At 39.4% G+C, this 27,520-nt stretch overlaps 3 protein-coding genes and 1 long non-coding RNA gene across 4 annotated transcripts in view; 3 read left to right on the forward strand and 1 right to left on the reverse strand.

Annotated features, from left to right (window-relative positions):
- Window positions 1-11,950, forward strand: part of LOC146563759 (exostosin-1b-like) — a 46,419-nt gene extending 34,469 nt beyond the window's left edge. The window contains exons 3-11 of the mRNA XM_085291041.1: window positions 1,102-1,209; window positions 3,006-3,125; window positions 5,560-5,692; window positions 6,114-6,232; window positions 7,068-7,163; window positions 8,367-8,456; window positions 8,655-8,815; window positions 8,909-9,080; window positions 9,363-11,950. Of these exons, the coding sequence (XP_085147167.1) occupies window positions 1,102-1,209; window positions 3,006-3,125; window positions 5,560-5,692; window positions 6,114-6,232; window positions 7,068-7,163; window positions 8,367-8,456; window positions 8,655-8,815; window positions 8,909-9,080; window positions 9,363-9,548 (1,185 nt within the window). The 3' untranslated portion in view covers window positions 9,549-11,950. The remainder of the gene's footprint in view (window positions 1-1,101; window positions 1,210-3,005; window positions 3,126-5,559; window positions 5,693-6,113; window positions 6,233-7,067; window positions 7,164-8,366; window positions 8,457-8,654; window positions 8,816-8,908; window positions 9,081-9,362) is intronic.
- LOC146563760 (uncharacterized) lies at window positions 9,073-14,735 on the reverse strand. Its single transcript, XR_014894356.1, has 3 exons — window positions 14,662-14,735; window positions 9,322-9,512; window positions 9,073-9,196 (listed from the first exon to the last, which is right to left on the reverse strand). It is a non-coding gene; the product is annotated as an uncharacterized LOC146563760 (long non-coding RNA).
- A 33-nt stretch (window positions 14,736-14,768) lies between these two features.
- Window positions 14,769-23,057, forward strand: LOC146563761 (double-strand-break repair protein rad21 homolog A-like). The gene is made up of 14 exons (XM_085291042.1): window positions 14,769-14,919; window positions 16,252-16,443; window positions 16,610-16,739; window positions 16,914-17,013; window positions 17,506-17,612; window positions 17,809-18,006; window positions 18,144-18,269; window positions 18,366-18,491; window positions 19,654-19,877; window positions 20,455-20,608; window positions 20,756-20,901; window positions 21,300-21,476; window positions 21,672-21,755; window positions 22,063-23,057. The coding sequence occupies exons 2-14, from the start codon at window positions 16,300-16,302 to the stop codon at window positions 22,252-22,254; spliced, it is 1,908 nt and encodes a 635-aa protein (XP_085147168.1). The 5' UTR covers window positions 14,769-14,919; window positions 16,252-16,299; the 3' UTR covers window positions 22,255-23,057.
- A 1,420-nt stretch (window positions 23,058-24,477) lies between these two features.
- The window catches only part of LOC146563762 (eukaryotic translation initiation factor 3 subunit H), a 60,341-nt gene continuing 57,298 nt past the window's right edge, over window positions 24,478-27,520 (forward strand). Inside the window, exon 1 of the mRNA XM_085291044.1 lies at window positions 24,478-24,634. Coding sequence (XP_085147170.1) covers window positions 24,533-24,634 — 102 coding nt within the window. The 5' untranslated portion in view covers window positions 24,478-24,532. The remainder of the gene's footprint in view (window positions 24,635-27,520) is intronic.

Below are 27,520 nucleotides of genomic sequence, written 5' to 3' on the forward strand. Positions count from 1 at the left end.
AAAATGCGAAAGATAAAAGTTAGAAACACAAAATATAATATTTTTCCACCTAGAATAGGATTACCAAAGAGAACAGGACAGGAGGACAAAGAGGACAAAAGAAGAATTGGCACACACCTAAAAACAAAAGGAAAAAAAAAACATCTACAGTACGTGAACAGTATATGAAAGTCCTGCCCTAAAGAAACAGGAAAAATCCAGCAATGACCTATTTTCCTAGCAAAGTATAGAGAACTGAACAGTGGCTTGAGACTTTGGTATAGAATAGTATATATCATAGCAGAAAGTTTGTCATACTGAGTTTTTATAATGGTTCTTTCACATATTGGCTGTGTAATATCCTGAGTTACCTACAAGGGTTTGAAGATTATTTCTCTGTGAGAGCAGCTAGGCAGGTAAAGCATGCAAAGACCTTTGCTAATGACAAGAAGATGATTAGATGAATACTGCAGCGCTCTGATGCACGAGTGTTTGTTCCTGGATGCACAAGACCAATCAGTAATTGGTAGTCCGCTTAACAGATTACAGGAGGCTGCTGTGCACCACTAAGACACAAAGACATCCACCAACAGACACACCTCAGTAAGAATTTCATTCATCTCTTAGACACAGGGGTTTGATAGTTAAGCCATTTTAAAGTTTATCTTCCTTTCCACTAAGTACATTGATCATTTTTATGAAGCCACACTGCTTAGTCACTTTGAGAGGTAGTCGTCACAGTATTGCAGTGATTCTGTGGTTTACGGAAATGTGCTGTGAAAAAAAAGTGTCGATCCAACTGTTTAAATTGCCTTATATGAGTACCTCCTTTTTTTATTGCCTCCTAAAAGAGAAATTATTCCACAAGACCGATGCCTGGTTGTTCCCTTTGAATATGAATATTGAGTATAAATATTTTAAGACTCAGGTAGCAGGCAATATGGCACTGGCAAACTGATTGCACTCTTATCCAACTTCTCCTCCCTGCTTGAGATATTTACTGTAAATTTAAACGTTATTAGCATACTGTGGGTCTCACAAGTTTCACAGGTTCCATTCTTAAAGCGGTTCACCTTATTAACAGTTCATTTTCTCTCTGTATTTGTGGTGTTACTCTTGCAGGCAGCTTGCGTGCCAGTGATGCTAAGTAATGGCTGGGAGCTTCCCTTCTCAGAGATCATCGACTGGAATAGGGCAGCTGTTATTGGGGATGAAAGGCTGCTATTACAGGTAAGCAGAGCTTCTAAGTTAAAAACCTAAAGCAGGATACCCTATATACATATAGAGGTCGAGTGCCATAATAGCTCATTAAAACCTCCTAGAATACCACTAAAAAACACCACTGTCATATTGCCATTTCTTGAATTTTTATTACTTTTTATTTTTTATTTTTTTATCCCTCATCACCAGTGAAAGTTATTATAATAAAAGCATTATCTCCTGTCTTGATGTTTTTGGTTATTTTATCAGAATCTAATTCATTGGACAGATTTCAATGCATACATTCATGTGAAAAAGAAGGTTGTCAAAGAACTATAAAAAACTGAGCACGCCACATGATTTAGTAGCATGTAGAACCACATTTGTAGTTTTCTGTGAGTTGCTGCTGTTTTTTGTGGTCATCGTCTTGTTGCATGACTCATTTTCAGCGAAGATTTAGCTGTCAGACAGAGGGCCCCATGTTTGACTCTAGACACACAGAGGAGCTTGTGGTCGACTCAATGACTGCAAGGTGCCCAGGTTCTATGGTTTTGAAACAAGCCAAAATCATCACGACTCCACCACTGTGCTTGATAGTGTGTATGAGTCATTTGTGCTGATATGTTCTTGTTTCTCTTTTTTTCCTTTGTTTGTTTTCCAAATGTGGTGCTGTGAATTGTCTCCACTTCTGCTCCAGAAGTTTTGTAGTTTGTTCAGGTGCGACTTTGCAAGTCATGCTAAAATATTCTTTTTAGAGAGAAAAACCTTTCTTCTGGCAGTCCTTCCAAACAAGCCATGCTTGTTCAGGCTTTTGCAAATTTTACTATCATGATGTTTAACATTTAAATTGCTAACTGAGGCCTACGTAGCCCACCCACCCCCAATTTCTAAACATTGCACTGTCTGACCTCGTTCAATGGTCAGACAGTCTTCCTGTTCAATGGCTGCTTGTGTTTCGGGGCTTTGCTTTGAAATGTCTCCATAGGTCTTGACACCGAGCTTGTCACTCATGCCGAATGTGGTCACCATCAATTTTGCGATTTTGAATTTCCTAGGATGTTGAGTCGTGGTAAAATAGTGGCCTTGTGTTAAAATGCACAAACTGCCAACACTTCTGCTTTTATACATGTGATCACACTTGATGTTTAATAAACGTGTACCTTTTTAGAAATGGGATAAGTAACAATGCTGGCTTCTCAAATCTGTTATCATGAAAGTATTTGGTTATTCAGTTTTGTATTAATTTTTTTCACCAATTTTGACTTCCTGTTTTGCTCCGACGTGACGGTGATGAAGGAAGCTGTAGTACCCATACTTGCCAAATGTACAAGAGACTTCAGTGCTTGTGATGAACATTGTCAGTATCGGTTCTAGTAAAGTGTCATCATACATTATCTATTATTTGTTCATATGATAACATTTTACATACAACTCTAAGGGTGTTAATTCTCATAGATGACGATGATGTAGATTGAAGGTGAGTTTTAGTTTTTTCCTCTAAACACTGAAGGTTTTTGGCATGTCTTAAAAAGAGATGGTAACAGTACCATGCAGGTGTTCCTTGCTTCTTTTTTCCAGTTTTTGTTTATGTCAGCTAGCAAGTGGAAAGTGTCTGAATATTGCTGCATTTTGAGGGCACATCTTCGATGACCTCCATGAATTGTTCAGTGCTGATTTATTGGTTTTAACCCCTTTAACCTGAAACTACTATACAGCAGATATGACAGCAGAACTGATTTGTGTATTGAGATTATCCAGTTTAAGCTGTTCCTTTTCTACTTTCTTCATTAAAATAAATGTTCTTGCATATCTTACCTGTTCCCTAGATCCCTTCAACAGTGCACTCCATCCACCAAGATAAGATCCTCTCTCTGAGACAGCAGACACAGTTCCTGTGGGAGGCTTATTTCAACTCTGTGGAGAAGATAGTACTGACCACACTGGAGGTACATACACACCTACATACAACTCTCCACATGTGTGTCACTATATACAGGCGTAAAAGTGCTGTGTATTATTTGTCATATTTTAAAACCTCACTACTGTGTTAGTATTTTTCACTTCTGTATTTGTGCATAAATACAAGCGTAAAAAAATACAGTTAAATTATAAATCTATTAGTTGTCTTATCATTTAGGAATGATTCAATTCTTTTCATTATTCTTATCGACTTTGTGGTGACGTATTATCAGTACAGACTGTGTAGTAGCACTAGTACAATGAAAATGCTCAAAACCACATTGAAAACCAAGAGGAGTGATATATATTGTTAAGCACTGCTGTCATGTTTTGAGGCTGCGTATCGCTGTGGCTTGGCTATCAATCATGTCAGTAGTTTGTTCCTGTCAGACTCCATTTATCTGTAGGCTTCCCGGTGAATAGCAGCCTATCACGCTGCTCTTGGGCTAGAGTTACAAACAGACAAAGATGAGAGCTGTAAAGAATGGAAAAAGGATAAAGAGGCGAGAAAAAAAGCAAAAAGGATATTGTAAAGCTGTGGAAGTGAGGATTTTTTTTCTTTAAACTCATCCTCTGTTTACATGGTTAAATATTTGTGTCTATAAATTTACCTGACACTATTTTATGACAACAAATGAAGGTGACCTCTAAGTGACTGAAAAACTATCTGAATGGCAGGTGAAGAAGATCATGTTACAGCTGTTTTCCATAACATGCAGTCAGTCTTATGACTGACTGCAATTCACACCAATAATAGTTATGCTCGTATAACTTTACAGACATTTCATACCAAGAGTAAGTAAGTCAGAGCATTAGAAGGCAGAGATGGCTTTTCCGTGTCAGCGGGCTAAAGTTACAACCCCGAGAAGCTGATGTTCGATCTGTTTACACTCAGCATCTTAACCCTGTACCGACATATCCCACAGTGCAACACCAAATTAGCTATGTTTTGACTCCTGATGCACTCTTTTAGCGAGCTACCATTATCTGGGGATTCTTGATATTTTGCCATAAACAAGGTAAAAGTGAACCTGAACAATCACGTTTATCACCACATGTATTCTGCTAGAAATAAACAGGGTTTGTTGTGGTCTGTAGCTGCACCATAACTACTGAGGACACATAACATTTCTATTAGGATATCCTCTTAATGTCTAGGAGTCATCTGGGAATGTCAGTGGGAACAGGTGATGCTTGGGCTTGCAAAGCTTACAAGCATACAGAATGTAATATTGGACTAAATAACTAAACATGACTTTTAATTTCGTTACAGAGAGTCCATTGCGAAAAACTGTCATGACATTCTGATTTTTTTTTAAAAAAATCGTTCTTAAACGATTTATTTAAATTTATTTATTTTAGTTTTTTTTTTTTTAAAGGAAGAAGAAAAAAGGAAAACAAAATCAAGCATCGTAATGTTTTCCTAAAAATAAAAGGGGGAAAACTGGGTTCATTCAGTTCTCACAAGATCACGACAACAGGGAGAATTTCATGGTTTGAGTTAAAGCTATGTCACAACTGCTGTTACTCAATATTAATGATGTCAGTGAGGTAAAATATTATTTTACCATTTCTATATTTGGTACCAGTGCACATTTTGAGCTTCAAACACACTTGATGTCAAATGCAGTGGACTGAATGATCAGATCTCTATTTGGATTTAAAAATTCTAAAAAATTGAGCTTGACTTGAAAAAAATAAGTGCTGCAAATTTGTCCAGCGAAATGATGTGTTTGGTCTGAGAAATATTTTTAATGCATGAAACATTCACACGATGTTTATGCATCTGGTGCATAAAGGCTTTTACTGTGTGAGGATCTTACAACATCGGATTTCAGCGTTTTGAACTGATGTCTGTTTTCACAGATTCATATCATCTCAATTTCTCAAAATAGATCGGTCACTGTCAATTCTAGTCTAAATCCAACTCTGTCATTTGTTACACATATATAAAATATACCGATGAAAACCTGAAATTCATTTATATAACTGGGAAACTGAAAGATGAGAAATTGCAAAGCACAGCCAAAAATTAGTTGACAAAAACCCTAAAAGAGATTCAAATAACAGAATGAAAGGACGTTTATTAGAAGGCACAACAAGATGAAGACAAAAAGCCCCTCATTTGTATTCTGCAGGATCCTTATTTATTTGAAGTGACTCGTAATTTCAGTTGTTAATTTTGAGAAGTGCCAGAGGATCTGTGCCTGCACTCAGTCCCAAGCAGCATGTTGGATTGGACATGCACAATCTCGACGCACAACTCTATTTCCTCAGTCCTTGTGAGAACAGTGAGAAGTTTCTTTGTCTTGAAATAACTCAGGAAAAGCACTGTTGTGATTTTATTTATGATCAAATTACAAATTTACTGAAAAATGTGATCTTGCCCCACCCCCCCACTCCCCTCTCCTATTCTTGTAGATAATTCAGGACCGGGTGCTGCTGCACACCTCAAGAAGTAACCTCATGTGGAACAGTCTTCCTGGAGGTCTTTTCACCCTGCCTCAGTACTCCACCTCCCTGAGAGACTTTCCCTTCTACTACGCTGAGCTGGGTCAGTTAATCAATCATGCATGCAGTATAGGAACAACATTACTGAGAGACCCCAGGCTTGGTTAGACTGATTTTATTTATGGCACAACACAGAAACAGGTGGTGTGTGACAGGTGTTAAGTGCTTGTAAACTAATATGTAAATCACGGACAAGTTATGTAATGCATATTTATTATTTTATGATTTGTCAGAGAAGCACATCAGTTACACTTGCCATGTTGTGTTTGTGCTAATTTGTGTTAATTGGCCAGATATTTGGCTTGTTGTTGACACTGGGATTTGGTTAACTGGCTTCCTTTCCTTTACAGACCTAATTAGACCTGTTCAGCTATGCATCCACACAGCTTGAAGTAGATGTGTGAGAAGAAAAAGGTTGTTTTTTAAATACCATGTCCTGTTTTTTTTGTTTTTTTGCCTTCTAGGTATTAAGCCACCTTCTAAGTTTACAGCGATCATTCATGTGGTCACTCCACTGGTCTCCCAGTCCCAGCCGGTCATGAAGTTACTTGTCGCTGTGGCCAAATCCCAGTACTGTGCCCAGGTCAATAAAAACCCAACACACACGTACACACAGCTATGCTCAGACACACCCGATCCACAGAGGTTATTCGTGACGCTGATGTGATTTCCTTCTGTCAGTTAATTTAAATGTTTTGCATCCTAAAATGCAGAAAGTTTCCAAAGCATTATTTAAAGACATTTTCCGGACAACCCACACAAGCAAAGCCGCTTTGGTAGGAAAGGGAGGTCTGCTGCTATGTCATTGCTCAGGTTTATCGTATCACCAAAGTGCGGCTGTTGGTTTAAAGCTGCTTTTGAACTGCAGTATTTTATTCATGCTGGAGAGATGAAGGGAGGCTGTCCAAATCATTTGCATTTGCAACATTCCTGCCACAACACATCCACCCCAACACTCCACTCTCTCCGGATCCTTTTATACTCTGGTAATGCACACTGTAGGAAATATAAGAAGCCATTAGCAGTAGAACTATGTAATCTACAGCTGTTCTGCTGACGTGAAAGTTGTGCTTAAATACTGTTGAAATTCAGACACAGAGCTGTTTAAGATATGGTGGCAGTGTTTTAACCTACTATGTGTCTGTGCTGTGTTTTGCAGCACGGGTTTCGGTGTGTTCATTCAATCCTGTCGCCTTTTTCAGTGAATATTGGGTTCACAGTACATTTTGTTTCAGCATTTACAGTAATGACACATCACTGTCGTGTAGGTGGTGTGACAGTTCTGAAAATAGATATGCAGTTTCATGAAGATGCTGTTGTCTTCTACAAAGCTAGTAAAGAGATGATTTTGAAATTAAAATGAGGTCTTCTTCATGGTGTTTATCTTTAATCCATACTTTTTTCCCCTCTTTGTGCAGGTGATAGTTTTGTGGAACTGTGAAAAGCCTCTTCCTGCCAAGCACCGCTGGCCTGCCACATCAGTCCCTGTTACTGTAATAGAAGGAGAAAGCAAGGTAAAAACCTTAGGCGTGTATGTGTCATATTACGCAAGTTGTCCACATTTGGTTTTATTTCACAAATCTTCTTAAACTGAATAAAATGTATTTATTGGACTGCACACAGTATTCAACAATGTCAAAACAAAAACAGTTTTTGCAGTTATGTGTGTGTTTAATTTAAAATTAACCACTGAAATGTTACATAAGCATTCGTACCTTTACTTGGTGCTTGGTTTAAGCGGAAGTACACCTATTTTCTTTTTTCCCCATTCTTCTCGGAAGAATCACTAAAGCTCAACCTGGGCTGCATCAGTGAATTCTATTAGTGGGAATCAGTGCAGACGGCACAGGTGAATTTCTAACAAGTACAGCCTTTGGGTCCTTTTTAATTTACTGTTTACTGCATGACCTTTTATGCTTTCAACACTTACTAATCTAAGACCACAGCCTCCCTAATGCAGGAGGATGCTAGAGTGTGTCAGCTATAGGTTCAATATCTAAACCTATTTTATATTTACTGGGGATTCGATACAAAAATGTTGGATTTATCATTTAGGTCTCAGAAATAATGAAAAAGACTTAAATTTTAAGCATAAGTGCTTTTCAGACATGGCACTGGAACGTTGTGTCTTTCTCTCTCACTTCTTGGAGCTTGATTCAAGGAGGTTTATCGGTATTTATCCTGTAAACATGTTTCCAAGCAAAATGAAACTTGTAGTGTATAAGAAACTTGCAGGTATTTATTCAACTAAAGCCCCGTGGGTCGAATGCCAGTGTGGCCAACAAGGTTGTTGCTGACAGCGATTAAAAACCCACATTCTACACTTTGATTAAAAGTGACATTTAGAAGTCTAGACACATTTTTATTTTTTAGTCCTTATGATCACTTAATAAAATAGTTATTTTTAACTATATTTAGAGAGATATATGAGAGACTGTAGGGAAAAGCACTCTTCTACTTATGGATCCTGGTTTTTAAGCTCCTCATTAACACGGTGTGTTTGTACTGTCACTGACTCTGTAAGATGAACAGCTCTGTAGCACAAAGAGACATGAAAGACACTGACTGTTGGTGCCGTCTGTTAAGCACATGCACCTCACTTGTGCTCATATGAGGCTAATTCATACAGTGTCATTTGGTAATCAGCTGCACAGTAAAGCTGTTTGTTCTTTTCTCTCGCCCAGTCACATTTGCTTGTGTTTTCCAAATCACACCAGGTGATAAGCAGCCGCTTTCTGCCCTACAACACTATCCCCACCGATGCTGTACTCAGTCTGGACGAGGACACGGTGCTTTCCACTACAGAGGTCAGACTGTCATCATACTTCACTTGTACTGTGTTTTCATTTAAGACCAAAAGTGGCCCAAGTTCGAGCTAGTCATTTTCTATTTATCATCTCTCTCTCTATGCTGTTGGTACACTTCTCTGGAATCATCTGTTCTCCTGTCCTCATGTGCTGTGTTTTCTGCCCGTCTCACTTTGTTTCTCTGTGATCTCGATCCAGGTTGACTTTGCCTTCACAGTGTGGCAGAGTTTCCCAGACCGCATTGTTGGTTACCCGGCCCGTAGCCACTTCTGGGACAGCAACAAAGAGCGGTGGGGTTACACATCTAAATGGACCAATGACTACTCCATGGTGCTGACCGGGGCTGCTATCTATCACAAGTACTGTCACTCATCTCCGATTCCATTTAGTCCAGAGCTTACACAGTTTCTCCTTTTATTATAATCAGTCACTCTGTCAAACTTCCTGTTTAGATACTACCACGACTTGTACACCACCTACCTTCCAGCCAGTCTGAAGATCATGGTTGACCAGATGTCCAACTGTGAGGACATTCTCATGAATTTTTTGGTGTCGTTGGTGACTAAACTGCCACCTATCAAGGTCACCCAGAAGAAACAATACAAGGAAACCATGATGGGACAGGTGGGGCATTTATTTATTTTTTCTTAAATTGTGTTGATGGTTTTGTGGATTTGTTTATTATCATCCACAGTTAAGTGTTTTATGCTCTGATAGCCTTTAGTTCCACTAAATCCCTCCTGTCAAGGAACAAAACAAAACAGTCGTCATTTGTAAACCTGAATTTAAATTTGTATTCTTGCAATATTGCCTCAGAAAGGTCACTGTCATTGGTGATGAATCATTTATTTTGTTGATCTCTTACCCTCTGCCACTGTCTGTGTCTCTCGCACCTTCCATCCACAGAGCTCCCGAGCATCTCGTTGGGCTGACCCGGACCATTTTGCCCAGCGTCAGACCTGCATGAACAAGTTTGCCAACTGGTTTGGCACCATGCCCCTGATCCATTCTCAAATGAGGCTGGACCCAGTCCTGTTCAAAGACCAGGTGTCCATACTGCGGAAAAAGTACAGGGACATAGAGAGGCTATAACCTTCCTGAGCCCCCCCGTTCTCTGGACACTACAAAGAAAGAGTGAGGGGGGCGACCATACAGAGATGCGCACAGCCTTTTCAGAGTTGCATGGATGGATCAGTAGAGAAGCAAATGGGGTTTGGAACTGGGGAAAAAGAAACTGGAACAGATGCGGCTGTGTCTTTTTTTTTGTTCTTGGTACTTCCTCCGTGTCTCCTTTCTGACCTACTGTAATGTGTACTGGAGAGACCTGACCACAAGAGTCCCACTATTTACACTGACTACCACCTGCTGAAGCTCACCTGAGGAGCTAAAGGTTCTCGACCTTGAAGCAAAGCGGTCTTGGAGTCTGAATTCACAGCTTGCTGCTTCAGTATCCCGTCAGTGGCAAACCACTTTCAACCCCGCTGAAAGAGACAGGTCTGGTCTGTACACTATGCACAGGATTCTGCAAGTTTTTGCTGATAGAATATTACTGATAATTATGAAGAGGATAACACTATTTTGGATTGTGTTTAGCTATTTTTTTATACAGTGGATGAACGGCCAGCACTACTCTTTCTGTATTGTCTTAAAACCAATAGTTTAGAGTGGGTTAAGAGAGGAAACAAAGCCGCGACCACAGAATTGAGTTGCGGTCGTTGATCTGATATTCACAGTGCCTCACAGTTTTATCTGATGCCGTTGGGATCTGGGAATCTCCGAAAAAGACATGGTGCAGAATGAGCACTTTGATCTTGCTGCTGTCAGTTTTATCTTATTTTGTTGGTTTCCCCCGTCATTTGTTATTTTCTGTGTAAATGAAATCATGGAACGTGGAGTAAAATCTTCCTAGTCAGCTTTTATATATTTTGTTGTAGCTCTTTCATTCATGCTTTCATTCATATGAGCAAAAAAAGAAAAAATCTGAGTCTTGTCATGTGCTATTCTGATTACATTCTCATGGTATAATTATAATGGTGTTAAAGCCAACTTACACAACTAGATTTGCAAATGCAGGGATAGAAATCTCTCATTGAATCCAAGACTGTACTTCCCTGAGAGCTTTTTAGAAAAAAGTCTTCTTAAATAACAAGCTAGGATACTTGTACATGTGTTTTGGCTAGAACAATACAGCTTTGCCTTTGTTAGAACAGGCTTAGCAAACTGAGCCAACTAATTGAAACACACACCACTGTGAAAAGGCAAGAAAGAAAAACTTTTTGGCAAGATTTATATATATGCCTAAATCCTCATAAATCATTTAAACCCTTTATCTAATTTAAAAATGATACTGAAGAGACTACCACTTTTCCTCACTTAGAATAAATAAATAGGACGCGGCTGACAAACATTTGCACCGAGCATTTGCATTATTTCTAACTGGGTAGAAATGTTCAGCTTGGGGAATGTCCTGGAGATCCTGTAGTAAGGGATTATTCTCAATGTTCCTTTTAAAGAATACACACAATCAAAAACCTCACTGATTGCATAATTTGTTTTGTTTGTTTCTGTTAGTTTTTTTTTGTTTTTTTTAAAGAAGATCAAGCATATGATTAGTTTGATAAGCTCCTCGGCCCTTTGTATGTGCCAATACAAGCATTCGGTTTTTTTCCATTTCCCTTTCTCATATGAAGAACTCCATTCGCCTTCTCATATTTATTTGGTCCAGCAGGTGTGTTTTTTCTGTCTATATGGGGAGAAAAAGGAAGGGGAAGTCCAAAGATGAGGGTGCTGCATGGTATTTTTCACTTCAGAGAATGTGCTATCAGCTTGACAGTAAATTTAAAAAACAAAAAACAGAATTGCATTTCTGAAATAAACTCGGTGCAATATATATAAGGTGACATTTTCTCTATCTTTTTCTTTTCTGTGCCCTTGTGTTAATATCTGAGAGGGCGAGAGGTTACATATTGATGTGCCTTCAGAAGAAATACTGTCACGAGTTTAAAGTTTTCCTCATCTGCCTTTTGCTTCGTAGTGTTTTTTTCCTTTATCAAAATCCAGTAACTCATAGTGGCTGCCTAAATGATATTGTTCAACACTGGAATGCTATAACCACACATCTGATACAAACATTCCTGCCTTTTCTGTAATAGCATAATTTTTCAATGTCTTCTTGAACTCATCCTGACACGCATACTGCCTTGTATTACTGTACTTGCGAATTCCCCCGAAAATCCTCCTCCTTCCCAGTTGTCATAGCGGTAGTAGTACATGTAATACACATACTGTAAATTTTCACACGCGGTATTCATCTGACAGGATTGTGACCTGAATGAATCTCTGCCTGCTTCCTTCACTCTCTTCTGTAACTGCAGACCTAATTTTATAGAGATTAAGCTGGAAAGATAGTGGAAAATTCTGAATTTTGTAAAATGAATTTTATAAAAACAAATCAGGGGCGAGAAAAAAAAAATCTAATAAAATGTTTGATATAAGTTTACGGTTTTCTTTGTGTGGTTTTTGGTTTTAATTTTCGTTACTTTGAAACTAAAGTTGGAATTTTGTTTGGCTGCGATCCGGATACCCTTTTTTTTGCTCTGTTCCCTTTTCCTGTTTGACCTACCCACAACCCATTTTTAGGCTCCCAAAACATATTTTGTGTACTGTGCACACTAAAGAAGAGCCAAACTGAATAATGCTTCCAGCTTCCTTCTTGTGCTTGTGTGAATTTCATCCTATGCCAAGAAACTGCAGTGTTTACATAAATCTGTGTCAGGATGATTGGTTTAGACACGCTGCATAAATAACAGCATCTATCCAGGATGATCCCATGGTGCATGAGAGCTGCCAACTCAGCTGGAGCAACAGCTACAGGAAAGATTGCTTCCCTCCAATACGCACGCACGCACGCACGCACACACAAACTCAACTGGGCAAAACACACAAACTCAACTGGGCAAAACTCAAAGCAAAAAAAGATCTGCAGTTGGAAAAAGCTGGACTAATGCCCAGTCAGGATGAATTATCATGTCACACCAAAAAGAACACCATTTGGACACTCACACCAGGTCCACATCCACGGTGTGGTCCAATTCAGAAAGAAATGATTTAGATGCGTCGCTGAAAATGTGTAGTTTTAGATAAACTGAAGTGGGAAACTACAGAGATGATACCGCTGGAGTTTTTCCACAGCGCCTTGGGGATGCTATCCAATGCCAAAAGTATTCTTGTATTTTTTTTTATTTTTATTTTTTTTAATGTTCTGCAAATCAGTTCAACTTTCCTTAATCCTGGTGATGAGATGTGTATCTGCTGTGGTGATGGGTCTCAGTTTTGGCAGGCAGGACAATTCCCTGCTGTCGGATTAAGCACTGTGACTCGGGGCCAAATCTGAGAAATGCCACTCCCTATCAGATAACATTATGCCATGCTAAGAGAAATGATTGAGGACACACTCAAGCTTCAGAAAGAGAAGAAAGGGCTTCTTTTTTTCTCTCTCTATTTCTGCTGCATTTGAAGTCATAAGACATATTATTTTCTGTAGTGCCAATATAGATCTCTTGGGATATGGGAATTTATATAGTCATGGTGTCTGTTTGCCTTACTTTACTTCAAACACTGCAACTAAAAACAATTCATTATAAAGGATTTCATGTTTCTTCCATGCTGTCTTTTGGGATAAAATCCTGAGAGTCATTGTGCATTTTGAACTATATTGAGGGAGCACATTTGCTTTTCTGTTACACTTCTATTGCAAGTGGTATAAAACACTTAACTGTCTTTATCCATAATAAAAAAAATAAAAAAAAGTAGATGATATCTAGTCTATGCAAATGCATATATTTAAAGAAAACTAAGCACGTGAGGAATAAGTCATTTAGAGTTTGAAGAGTTCATCTGAATGCCATACAGGACTTCTAACAGGCAGTTACGTTGCAGAAGAGTTGATGGTGCTCCCTGTGGTGACTTAATTGAATACATTTAGATTAGGGACATTATTGCTCTAATAACCAGAATCAATTAATTTCACAGGATTAAAGGAATACAAGTCCTAAGTATTTGCCTAGATAAAAATCTCCAGCTGTTTTTAGGCTTCATCCTTTTCTGCAAGTCTCTGCATATCTCTGCATATAAGAATGCAGTACAGCCTAAGTGGGGTTTTTTCAACTTAAATAGAGCTGTGCAGATAATAATATACTTCTGTTTTTTAGATGTAGATAATCAGATGCATTCAGGCTTTGACTCAAACCTTGTACATCAAACGTAGGAGCTCGTCTAAAGCAGGAAAGCATCAACAGAGAAGTGGCTGCTTTCTCTAAAGCTATTAAGGCGTATCCGTCACATCATAGCTGCAGACAGCAATCATCTAGATAATATTATCTTGTTTAACAGATGGAAGCTCAAAACTGTGTTGCGATCCAGACGCGGCTCTGGAGTAAAGTGTGTTAAAATGGGTCATAGACCATTTTCTAAAACTTCATACGATGTCCCCATAAATTAGTGATGTAATCCATTCAAACACCTCCATCCAGTTTTGAAATATATTCACTTTTTATGTATTTTTGCCCCCAATGTAATCTGGCCTAGATCACATTGACTGAATGCACGAGGAATGTGGCGGCATTATGTGATTGTGGTGCATAAACAGACCTTGTGACTTCATACTGTCTTGTTAGGATTTGATGTTCACTGAAGATGACTAATAATATTGTTATGAATCAGTTCTTTAACAACGAATTTAACAGAGTAATTCCTCTGATATCTCCCTCATATAGTGATACAGAGCTTTGCTGCTGCTGCTAAATTACAAACATGCTCAGCTGGCAGCAGTTGTAATGCAACAGATGCTGTAGCCTATGAGACAAATCCTCTTAGTGCATTTTGTAATTTGATTGTAGATGAGTCAGTCTGTTAGCCATGTTCCTCATCTCTGTGTCTAAAATGGTTTATGGACTGCATGGATGACCACTTCACTGCCCACTAAGGATACTGTTAGAAGGATTGACATTGTTTGAGTGTTACCATCCCACGTGAATACAACCGATCATTTTTTGCTCTTTACATAGTCTTTAACATAACCTTGATTAGCTCAGTCGCCTTAGCAAGTCCTAAAAAAGATTATTAATATGTATTATTGTGGTTGTTGTTGTTGTTGTTGAAATTTTAATAATACATACGCGATATATATTTCAGAATTTAAAATTACCTTGGCGATCTCTGTGCAACAGCGCCTCCTATCCTCCGCTGCCGTTCACAGCAGGCTGTCTGTTAGTATCACCCTTCTTAGCAGACTCCTCCTTCGCCATTTTTGACTGTAAACATCCTGTCGATTTTAAAAGGACAGCGGTGAGCGGGAGGAAGGCGACTGGCGCCATCTTGGCTGTTTTAATGAGTACAACAGGGAAGAATTTGCTGGGAGAAATAACTTAATCATTGGGGTTTCGCTCAAGAGGGGATACTGTCGGTAAGTGTGTTTGCAGCGGAAATATTTGGGCGCAGTTTTGTGTATTTTACAATAGGAAGTAAGCATGCATGTGTGAGTTTATTCACTGCGGCCTTCAGTGTAAAAGAAGCCGTTAGCCAGCAGTTAGCGATAGTATTGTGCTAGTGTAGAGGGAAAAAGTATGGGCGCCTTGTTCCTGTGCGCTTCACTTCCCCCCCTCACGTGCTTCGTTTGTGTTCTTGCCATTTTATAAAATTTGTGGTTTTGCTCAAATTAAGTTAATTCAGTTTGATCCACATTTTCTGCTTCACCGCGAAGCTGCTCACTGCTTCTTTTGTAGTTAGCTGCTGGCTAATTTAGTTCATCCCACTTGATGGCGCCGGCTATTTGCTGGCGCAGACCACTCTTTGGCGCTTTTAACGTGTTAAACTGTCTGAAGTGCGTGTTCAAAGACGCGTGGGGCTTTTCTAGTTAATTATTGCATTTTGGAAATGTAAAACGTTGTCGTATTATTGAAGTTAAGCGCCGCCAAAGTGCGACTTTCCACAGATAGACATGTGCATTTACAGTGTTTGCCTCGGAGAGTGGGAAATAGGCGGAACTTGAATGAAGTCACGGCGCATGTTTTGATAACGTTCGAATCTCACTTTCTATGTGTAGTTAGTATCTTACCAGCAGTAAGTAACAATTAAAGTTTCATAACTTTAATTTATTTGTAAGAAAAAAAGTATACAAAGTGTTTCGAGGGAGCTCAATTGGATGAAGTATGAAGTAGCCTCGGTAAATCCAGCTAGCAAGCCCCCTGCTTAATATGAGCGGCGGCTTTCGAAGTTGTCTCAAAATGTTAATTTGAGATACAATAGACCGCTGTTTATTAAATAGAAGCATTCTGATGGCATTATTATTTAAAATATGGGGTAGTGTCTTAACGACTCATGCGACTTGTTGCCCAACTCCGGCTTGGTGGCCTGGTTAAATTTTGGATCTCTATTCCACAATCTGCATGAGTGTCCATCCGTTTTATTTGTAATGGCTTGTTTTGTTGGAACATCAAGGTTATATGTAATTAAGCAATAGGTTTTATTTTGGCTTAAATATTCAGCATATTTCTGACCAAATGATAGTTGCAGCGTATTACTAAGTAATAATCGTGTGCAACTATCCAGTGGTGTTTTCTTCGACTTTTTCAAAAAGTAGATTTGACTCTTAATCCCACATTAAGAACAGTTAAAAGTGTTGAGGATTGTATTGTTGAAGTAGGGCAAAAGATGCATTGTTTTTCCACAAATCCTAAGGGATGGTAATGCTTTTGTCTTGACTTTTTTTTTTTTTACTACTTTATTATGTTTACAGGTAAATTATACCACAGGGGTGAGCGTGTGACCCAGGAGAAGCAGGGCAATGTTCTACGCCCACTTTGTCCTCAGCAAACGTGGGCCGCTGGCCAAGATCTGGCTGGCGGCCCATTGGGACAAAAAGCTGACCAAGGCCCATGTGTTTGAATGCAACCTCGAGAGCAGTGTGGAGAGCATCATCTCACCCAAGGTAACACAACAAAAATAGTCTCAGGTATTCTGGTGGTTCTACTGTAGACTTTTTAGTCCACTTTCTATGCTTGTTTTGATCTTGAGCTGGTGAAATACTAAAACAGGACAAATAACCCTGTAAAGATTTATTTTCTTTGAGCATTTTGGGCACTTTTGTTTTTTAGGTGAAGATGGCATTGCGTACATCAGGCCACTTGCTCCTTGGGGTGGTGAGAATTTACCACAGGAAGGCCAAGTATCTGCTTGCTGACTGTAATGAAGCTTTCATCAAGATCAAAATGGCTTTTAGACCAGGTAAGGTCTTTTTTCTGTTTCTTGAAGTTTTGATCCGTTTTCCCCAAATAAATAAAAACATTTTCCAGCCCATTGCTGTGGTACTGACTTTGATCCATTGTGCTACACCTCATAAATAAGAACCACATACAAAGTTGTGTGTTTAAAACTACGTTGCTGCTTGTCTGTGTTCAGGTGTAGTGGATCTACCTGAGGAAAACAGAGAGGCAGCGTACAATGCTATCACCTTACCTGAAGAATTCCATGATTTTGACCAGCCACTTCCAGATCTGGAGTAAGTCAACTATGTAAACGACTCTTATTTTGTAATTTCTACCAAATACTTTTGTCATTTGTAGGATGCAGTGTAAGGTCTGTGTTTTCAGTCCTTGGTGTTAAGTATGACAGCAACGCATGCCCCCAATTTTTGCTTTCATCAACCATTTTTATTGTCAGTGAAGCCCATCTCATTGCACAATTGCCATCATTACACAGATTGTTCAATAACAGAAAGATGAAAACTTTGTAAATAAGAGCAGCTATTTGGTGATTCAAACAGTGGTGACAAAGACCAACATGGGCTATTGTAGCTAATGGAAGTCTGTATACTACATAGAAAAATGTAGTTCTGCAAGTTGTATTGTAAATAAATGAATAAATAAATACTGCAATTAACAACAAGTATATTGAGTTTCAGTGATGGGCTGACATGGAGGCTTTATAATAACGTCATAGGCAACTGTTTGACTCATCTCTAATACCTTTGTTTGCTTTCTCCTTCAAATAGTGACATAGATGTTGCTCAGCAGTTCACCCTGAACCAGAGCAGAGTAGAGGAGATCACCATGAGGGAAGATGTTGGCAACCTGAGCCTCTTGCAAGACAATGACTTTGGTAGGTCATTATTTATGTCCTCATGTGTACACACACACATCGCACAACCCAACCATGGTAATGGTCACCACACTTGGCAAATTTAGATTTACTAATTATGTCTTTGTTATCCATTGGGGTTTGAAATGTTTAATTCATTTCTGTGTAATGAGAAATGTGGTGTATATTTTATAATAATATCTGCTGTACTCCTCAGCTGACTTTGGCATGGACGACCGAGAGATGATGCGTGATGCCAGCACATTTGAGGAGGATATAATACATGGTGCGACGGCTTCTAACCTGTTGCTTGAGGCTGAACCTGGTCCAGCTAATCTTCCTGACAAATCCAACCACATGGAGTATGATGACTTTGGGGACGGCTCCATGGGCAACAGTGATGGGGGGATGCTGGGTGAGAAGCATATTTGTTTACACATTGGGATCTGGTGACCGCATCATCATCACTGCCACATCATTCTCATACTTGGCAAACAATTCTTGTTCTGTGAGATATGATAACATGATAAAGCTAAATGTATTATTTCTTAGTTGACAAACTGCTGAGCTCTGAAGACGGCGGCGGTATCTTTGACGATCCTCCAGCTATTACAGAAAGTGTCATGATGCCTCCAGATCATGGTGATGATGAGGATGACTTTGACAACCTCCAGTCACGTAAGTAAACAAAATTGTAGAAACTATGGTGATAAAACTCCTCAGTTGTGTGCTGTTATAAGTGACCATATTGCCTCTTTTGATGCGTGTGTCCAGCGGGCCCAGACAGCCCAGACTCAGGTCCACCAGAGCCCCTGCCTGCCATGGCTGACCAGACAGAACAGACCACTCTGGTTCACAATGAGGAGGAGGCCTTTGCCCTGGAGCCTATTGATATCACTGGTAAGTCCCCGCTCTTTTGTTGAGATGAAAGGCTGCATTAAAGAGGAGAAAAAATTGAATTGAATTCTTTATTTATTATTCTTTTGTAGCATTGCAGTTTTACTCTTCTTTTTTTTTTAATTGCGGTCCATAAAAAAAAAAAAAAAAGGGGGGCCTCTATAGTCAATGCTGCATAAACACACTCGCTCTGCAATTTTAAATGCTTAAAAGTGATTAGTTTATGGCAATAAGCACCAAGTAGCCACAAAATTAAAACCAACTACAGATAAAGTTAATAACATTACACTTTTTCTTTAGTGCTGTAATAGCTTTTCTATTTAATGTCTCTAGTTGTACTGAGAAATTTGAAGGCAGTGCTGCAAATTAATAGGACTGAAGAAAGGCTTAAATTTCTGTAATATTGATATATAATTTGCTCAGAGCAATTAACTTTTAGTTTTACTTGTCTATATTTTGCAGGATAAGCCACATAGTTGCAGGTGTACACAGGTTTGATAGGAAGATAATGTCCTCACTTCCAATAAACATGCTTAGTGTAATACATTCTTACTCTCTGGGTAATAATGGGCTATATAGAGTGGAAGCATGAAAATACAGTGCAGGCTGTATTTACGGGCATATAGTACAAATGAATTAAATGTGCCATTTGTGTATACAGCTGGAGTGATTACAACAGAACCATGTTTGCTTGGTGTAACATAGGGGAAAAAACTACTAACTTCTCTGTAGACACAGCTTTAACATCATTAAGCACTTATCGTAATAATTTAATCTCCTAAGACCCGAACTCTTCCATCGCATGCATTTTTAATTTCTCTTTGATATTTGGGCATATTGGGACTCGATGAATGTAAAAACAAAGAATTACCAGATTTTGTTTTAATTTTTTTTTTTAACTTAATTTTTGTTTCTAAGAAAAATGAGAGCCACATATGAGGATATTCGTTTAAAATTTTGATAGAACAGCAGCAGTATAATGTCCTCGTAAGTGGATATCAGGTGCTTGTAGAGCAAAATTGAGTATTTTGGTCTAAATAACCCAAAATGTGATGTCCACATATGTGGACGCCAGGTCCTAGGAGGTTAAAATTGTAATTTTAGTTGTAGGGTAGTTATGGTGAAATAACCATTGTGAACTTTTTTTTTTCTTGTTTCTTTTCAGTTAAAGAGACCAAGGCCAAGCGTAAAAGGAAACTGATTGTGGACAGCGTGAAGGAGTTGGACAGCAAGACCATCAGAGCCCAACTGTCTGACTACTCAGATATTGTCACCACCCTGGACCTTGCCCCTCCCACTAAGAAGCTTATGATGTGGAAGGAAACTGGAGGAGTGGAGAAGCTCTTCTCTCTGCCTGCTCAGCCCCTCTGGAATGCCAGGCTGCTCAAGGTAACAAATGCTTGTGATAAATATTCATGTATTTGTGGGTAAATGCGCACACACATTGAGAACTAACACAGACTTTCAGCTGCCTGTCTGAAATCACTGCTAAGGAATATTAGCACTTTGGCGTGCTTATCACCGCTTTCACAACAGCAGTCCAATTCTCCAAGTAGGTCAGCCTCAGTTGCTGTGTAATGGAAAGGGAGAGGAGATGGAGTAGATTTATAACATAGTATTTTTTCATTGGCATTCTGTTCAGATTGTGGGATTTACAATGAGAGCATTGAAGGAGCAGGAGGTGGAGGAAGTGATTGTTTTTGCCTCTTTCCCTGTCCTTTAACACTGACGTTACTGCTTCTGAATACTAAATAGAAAATGTGTCGATGCATAATTTAGGACAATTTCCTTTTGTCTCACATGAGTCCTCCCCAACAGTTCTGCTTTTTTTTTTTTTAATACTAACTTGTCATATAGTGGTTTTTAAATGTGTTAAAAAAAAAAAAAAAAAAAAAAAAGTAACACCCGCCCCTCTCACAAGTTGTTTTTTTTTTTTTTTTTTTTACTTTTACATATCTGATACCAGATGTTCACACGTTGCCTGACACCTCTGGTGCCAGATGAGCTGAGGAAGAGGAGGAAGGGAGGCGAAGCAGACAGTCTGGATGAGTTCCTCAAAGAACTGGAGAACCCAGAGGTGCCTAGAGACGAGGTCTTAACTCAGCACAGAGATGTTACTGGTAAGTCCTGCTGGAAATGACGAGAGGAGATCATGTCATTAGTTGTGTTAAAGCCTCAGAAGGGAGACCATATTTCATCAAATAAGGTGGTGTTCACCTCGACAGTTGTTATTACTTTCAATTAATCTCTTTCTTTGTGTCCCTCAGACCAGCCTATCATGGAGGAGCCCAGCATACTGGCAGCCTCTGCAATGGAGGGCAGCAGAACGGCCTTGGATGAAACTGTCATGCCCCCTCCCTCCACCCCACGTGCAGTCAAACGCAAGGCTCTTGACAAAGACGGCACCCTTCCTGTGAATATCTATTTCCTTTTTTTTTTTTTTTAAATAAATAAATAAAAATTATTTATGCTGTAAAATCAGCAAAATTACAGATGTCTAGTTTACCTTTGCATTGCGTATAACAATGTGCTGTTGTTTGTATCTAAAATGTATATAATGGACAGCTGATTCTTGTTAGATTTTCAGTTCTTAAACAGTGTTTTCCTAGACCAGGCTTAAAGATTTCACCTGGTTAGGGTCACATTCGTGTTAAATGTTATTTAATAGAAAGGTTCCAACAGATGAAGTTGTTTTGAATCTGTTGAAACATCAAAATGGGTCCAGTTGTAGAAATAAAACATTTCAGGTTACTGCATTTTGTATTAACTCGGTCCTGATTTTGATGTTTTCTGCTTTCTTTCCTTTTTTAGATGGTTCCCTTGGAGCCGCAGCAGTTGGCTGACCGCTCAGTCGTGCCTCAGAGGTTAGACATGCCTCAGGTGGAATTGCCCCCAGAGGAGAGTAGTCTCAACCTCACAGACCTTGTCCCTGAACTCAACCTTCTTGGGGAGAAGGAAAAAGACAAGAAGGATGAAAGCGATGAAGAGGTGAGTGGAAATAGCCTATTCTTTTATTTATTTACATGCAAAACTGGAGAATTTGTAGTTGACAGTGTTGCCAATTTGTCCAAAGTTCCCAATCAAGAGAAGTAGTTTTTCTGTCTGTGTGGCTATACATGTCTGGACCAGTTGATGCTAATCATTGTTTTGTTTTTTTTTTTTGTTTTTTTTTTTGTACTTTAGGAAGAGGATGGGCAGGGTGGAGATCAAGATCAGGAAGAGAAGAGATGGAACAAGAGAACCCAACAGATGCTGCATGGTCTCCAGGTAAGAAAGCTGTTATGGTGCTTACACATTTCTGAAAATGGAATTTAAATAACTAAGCCTGTTAGCAAGTAATAATGAAGAGGCTTTGGGCAGTTCACAGAGTGCTTTAAAAAAAACAAAACAACAACTAACCTTTGTACTTTACTTGCAACATGGTTTGGATGGATTTAATCCATGGTATGGATTTAAATTTGAAACATGGTAGTCTTTTAAGAACTTTTCCTCACAAATTGACCTCAACAGTGAGAATCATCTCAAAGTTGTGTTATGTTTGATCATACATCTATTTAATGCTTTTGTCTCATAGCGCGTTATGGCTAAGACTGGTGCACAGTCTGTTAGTCTGCTGGACTTGTGCCGGAACAACAACAGGAAGCAGGCAGCCGCCAAGTTTTACAGTTTCCTCGTCTTGAAGAAGCAGCAAGCCATCGAAGTGACCCAGTCTGAGCCCTACAGCGACATCATCGCCACAGCTGGACCAAAATTCCACCTTATTTAGACATTGGAAGAACCAACAAACACTGCTTGCAACAGGCATACATTTTTGATTCTCAACTATTTTCCTTTTTATTTTGTGTTTTCCTGATGCCCCCCCCCCCTCTTCTTTTTTTTCCTTCTCCTACTTCTTCCCTGGGGAAAGGGGGGAGGGATTAGGCGCGAATGCGTTGGAAACTTTTTAAAATAACAGATTTTACTGTACTACAGATTGAATCATGCAGTATTCTTGGTTCAAATGGAGCGAGGAAGAATGTTTAACAGAATATTTATAAAGCAACATTTTTCAGTCACCAATTTGTAAACTTTTAAGTTAAATTTCTATTGTCTGCTTATTCCTTGAGTTTTGTATCATTGCCCCTGTTTCAACTGAAATATTGCAGATTTTAGATAAAGCCCCCCAGTGTACTTTTCAATAAAACATCCTGTAATGACTGTCCATGTTCTGCAAAGGTACTGTTTTATTGCTCAGAAGTGTAACCTTTCCCATCCTCTCCTTGTTGCACTTGTTCTTTGAAAAACAAAATGTTTAATCTGTTTTTTAAAAAAAATTGGTCAATCTTACCTGGCATTAAATATCACGTATCAGATGTATAATTCAGGAAGTTTGTCGATTAAGTTTCATGTAAATTTCTTTTTTGTACCTTTTTAAGTTTATGCTTATTCACCTCTTTGCATTATATAACTAGGTAATGTCCTTGTTACAGTTAAGTTCATTATCCCACCTTTTTAGTCTTTGGGTAACTTCTAGTTGTGATACATCTGTAAAGATTTGAAATAAAGTGTTTTAAGTACTTTGATTACTAACAGGAGAGTATTGATTCACCTTAAATTCAAAGGCTCATTTCTGCTTTCAGTTTTTTCTTGTTGCTTGACCATGTAAAGAAAGCACTGAAATGCAAAAACCAGAGACTGGGATCAAAAATACTAAATGTTACAGTTGTGAGCATAGATGACATTGTGGGCATAGATGTCATGGAAATGTAGGGCCTTTAATGGTTTTATACTTGGTAAGGAAAATCATTAAAAGGTTGGAACAATTGTATAGTAAACATCTTTAATGACTTAAAAAAATGGTTCAAAAGTTTTAATGTATTTGGGGTTATCTTGAATGTACACTGTGTCAAACTTGTATGCACAAGCGTGTGTGTGTGTGTGTGTGTGTGTGTGTGTGTGTGTGTGTGTGTGTGTTAGCTAGCTGTTAGCAAGCTCTACCTTTTGAACAACCTTCTGGCATAATTTTGGAAGGATATTTGACCAGTCCTCTTTGCAGGATTGGTAGAGTTTATTTGAACTCAGGAATGGCTTTGGGGAGGCCTTTCTAGAACCTTAATGTTAGATTGCTGTATCTTTTAATCAGATTTGGTGTGTTTTGGGGATTGTCCTATTGAAATGGCTACTAACCATTTAGCTGTTGACTAGTCCTCTTTATTCACTATTACATCTGCTTTGTGCAATGCAATATAACAGTGCTAGCAAAATAGCTCCATATCATGTTGCTACCACCACCATGCTTGATAGCTGGTAGAGTGTTTTTAGGATTGAAAACCTCACCTTTACTTCTCCACCGATTTTAGAGCAGGGACTTGTTTCTTAGTTGACAACCTCTTACTTCGTGGTGATGTAAAACTGGATAGTTTCCATTTCATGGCGGGCTTAAGCTTTGATGGTTCATGGGTGTTCCTGAACGCCCTAAAACACTCTAAACTCTCTCTCTCTCTCTCTCTCTCTCTCTCTCTCTCTCTCTCTCTATATATATATATATATATATATATATATATATATATATATATATATACACACGTGTGTGTGTATGTATGTATATATATATATACATACACACGTGTGTGTGTGTTTGTGACCCTGAGTTTATGCCTATGTGGGGTTTTTTTCTTTAAAGTCATTAGTAGACTGTACAATCAAAGAAAAAGAACAGTTCAAAGACAGCGTTAAAAGCCCCAAAGCACCATGTAGATCATGCACATCATGAGTGCATGTGAACTTCTGACCACAACTGTATGGGGATTGCTCCTTCATTTTATTTTGTAGCGGCGGTTGTCAGCATATATCATGTTAGGGCACTTGTAGAAAAGTATTATTTTACAACTCCGATGCGCTAAATGGAAAAAAAACCCCAACAACTTCAACTGGAACTTCTAGACGAGAAGTAGATCGGATTCTCAGCCTTTGTTTCTACACGGACAGGAAAACGGGCGTATCATCACCGGAAACGTCCGTCGCCGAGCACTTTCCTTCCTTTTTCCGCGTGGAGCGCAACATAGATGGCATCGCGTAAGGAGTCCAGCTCAGTATCCAGCACAGCGATGGCTTCTACTGGCGGCACTTTGGACTCTCCCGTAAAGCAGATCCAGATTGAGGGACTGGTAAGTGTTAGTGTGGGTCTGTGTTACCAGCTTCTAACGAGCGGCAGAGAAAACGGTTGTTAGCAGATGTGTGCGTTACAGTGTGAGCATCATCATGGCGGAGAGATAGTACAAGGCCCTTTCTGGTTCTGTTTAAAGGGATAAAACGTGCATGGAGCCTTGTTATTCAGTTTTTGGTAAACATATGAAAAAAAATTCTGTTTAGAGATTCCAAACTTACTAGCAGACTAATAACATGCTAATAACAATCGTCTTTTTGTTAGCCGGTGTGTAGGTTTCATTAAACGAAAGGGGTGTTTGTTTTTTGCACCAGGACTTCCCCGAGTATCAGAATTGTGTTATTGCCGGTGCTGATTTATTTTTTTTTTTTACGATGTAAAGTGTTTTAGAGGTTGCATTTGTTAGCTGTGTTCATTGTGGCAGACAACAGTACCTTCACTGGCAAATCTGACCTTTGTTATAGACCCACAGAAGGCCTGTGTGCCTTCCAACAGATCCTATTGTCTTGATTAAATTAGGCCCTTGTTAAGTGAGTCTTCTGAAGCAGAATTTGCTTTAGATGATGGTAAATCTCTTGTGGCTAGGTTAACAAAACACAGTAAATAAATTCATTTTCCCACTATTCTGCCTCTGCAGCACAAAAACTAACAAGTTACTGTTCTGCCTTTCCTGTTGGGACCTGGTGATACTATTGTCTCCCGTAACATACACAGCTAGAGAGGCCTTTGTTTCAGATTTGTTCAGACCTAGGGTTCTTGGGCACATGTATTGTAACAGTGTGCTGGTTTGTGTGGCTATTGTGTGTACTTTGGACACAAAATTTACTTCCTCGCTGACTTGTTAGTAAGCTCTTGCGACTGTTCATTAACAGGTAAATAGTGGAACATGTTCAAACTGGACTTGAAACAATCCATGGCCCCTTTCCTGTCCTGTAGTACCTCTGCAGAAACAGCAGAGGACAAACTTGCTTCGCTGACGTTCTCCCTCCCTCCTGCCCTGAGTGGCACTGGACACAAAGCAGCTCTTTTTTTCCCTTCTTTTTTCCCCCAGTGTTCCTGAACGCAGTACCAAGACTTAAACTTGCCAGCTGCTGCCTTCCTTTTATCTTGCTCATTAAAGGTGCCCCAGAGTCCTAGGCTCTAATTTCAAATCTGAATATTTCACCTCCATGTGTATTATTTAGACCCTTAATGAGATTTTCTTAATTCCTTTTCTCGGCTTTATCAGCCAAACATTTTAATCGCAACACTTAAATTAAAAACAGTCAGGAAGAGCTTAGTGTGCAGCCTCATTTGAATGGAGACTGCTGAAGGAAGGGTGTCTATTTCAGGTGGCGTTATGAAATGCGCTTCACCTGAATGCATTGAGATGCAGCTGTTGCTGTCGTGTTGCGTCATGACACGCCTGTCAGAGGTTTAGCTGGAGGCTTGCCCGTAGACAGCATCACTGCTGTTGTGTAGTAGAACTGAATTGTTTCCTTGCTTTTGAAGAGGTTTCAGTCACTGATGTTGCCACAGAAGTGGAGAGCAGCACTGCAGTGGGTTCCATTAAACACCTACTGAGATCACACAATTGCCTCTGTTGAGAAGAAGCCTCGATGCACGTCAGACACGCGTCTTATTCTTGTACCACGAATTAAGGAAAAGTCAGAGTGCTTTGTGCAGGATATTTTGGCACCGTGATTTGACGGTCTCACTGACTTGAAAGGAAGGGAAAAAACAAAGTAAGTTTAATCTTAACATTTCATGTAACAGTCATTTTCCACTCTCAGCAAGAACAGTCCCTTCTGCCCCCCTGGGGTTTTTAGATAAGCCTCAGGTTCTTGAGCCTGTGCTTGACAGGGAGGTGTCATATAATAATGTAGTACAGATCTGCTGCCATGCACACAGGAGATGACTTGCTATCCAATGCAGAATCATAGCTTTACATATATTCTTCTACATAGCACAGAAGCTATACGTCATGTTTACATGCTATTTATTTTAATTTGACATTCAGAGTTCCTTGATACACTCGCTGAAGCACTCGCTGAGCAGGTACTTGAGCAAAAATAAAGCACGACTGCATCCAGTGCGGCTGCTCAGGTCAAACAAACTTGCATTGTTGAAATGTGAAGTAAAAAAAAGAAGACTCGGTCAACAATAATCAGATTTCAAGCAGCTCACTGTTCCACAGTTGAGTTGGTTACCTTGCTGAGAGGTCGGAGGAGTGCAGCCTTTTGCCGAGCACTGTTGGTCACGGTGGCTACTGCTTGTTGTTCAGTCACATCTTTAAAAAACATTAGTCCAGCCATGTTTCACCACCGAGTGCTTTAGATGTGCGAAGGGAGAGAAAAGGATGAGTTTGAAATATGAATAAAACCCTAAACAGGGAGGCTAATATCAATAAAATAGTAATAGATAACAGTGATACTCCCGTTTGTGGTAGTAGGTGGCTGTGCACACATGGGTGTGTGTGTGAAAGGAGGCACATCTATACCTAATATAGTAAATATTATAATATAAACTTTATCCACTGCTAATTAGTTGCAGGATCCCTTTGTGACAAATAACTAACAGACCAGTAATTAGCTGCCTCTCCAATGAGTCTCTTACCCCACTGTTGGATGCCAGCTAAACCATCCTGGGGAGCAGCTGGCTACGGTGGTCCCTGTTCTGCTCCGCAGCCTTGATGGAGCAGCACATGAACCAGTCCTAAACCGGCTGCAGGTTCTGGTTAGAGTGGCCCTCCAGCTCGCAGCAGATCCTCAGAGCAGAACAAGGACTATTGTTGCCAGCGGCAGTCCAAGATGGCAAAGCTGGACTCAGTCTGACCGTGGGATGAGAGACTCTGAGAGCCATGAGAGCGACTGGTGAGTATGCCAGGAAGGAAACACAAGATGGGAAG

The sequence above is a fragment of the Mchenga conophoros genome, linkage group LG11 (assembly GCF_057382185.1).
Source record: "Mchenga conophoros isolate Kocher_MC1m ecotype Shallow Benthic linkage group LG11, M_conophoros_male_GT1.1, whole genome shotgun sequence".
Lineage (NCBI taxonomy): Eukaryota > Metazoa > Chordata > Actinopteri > Cichliformes > Cichlidae > Mchenga > Mchenga conophoros.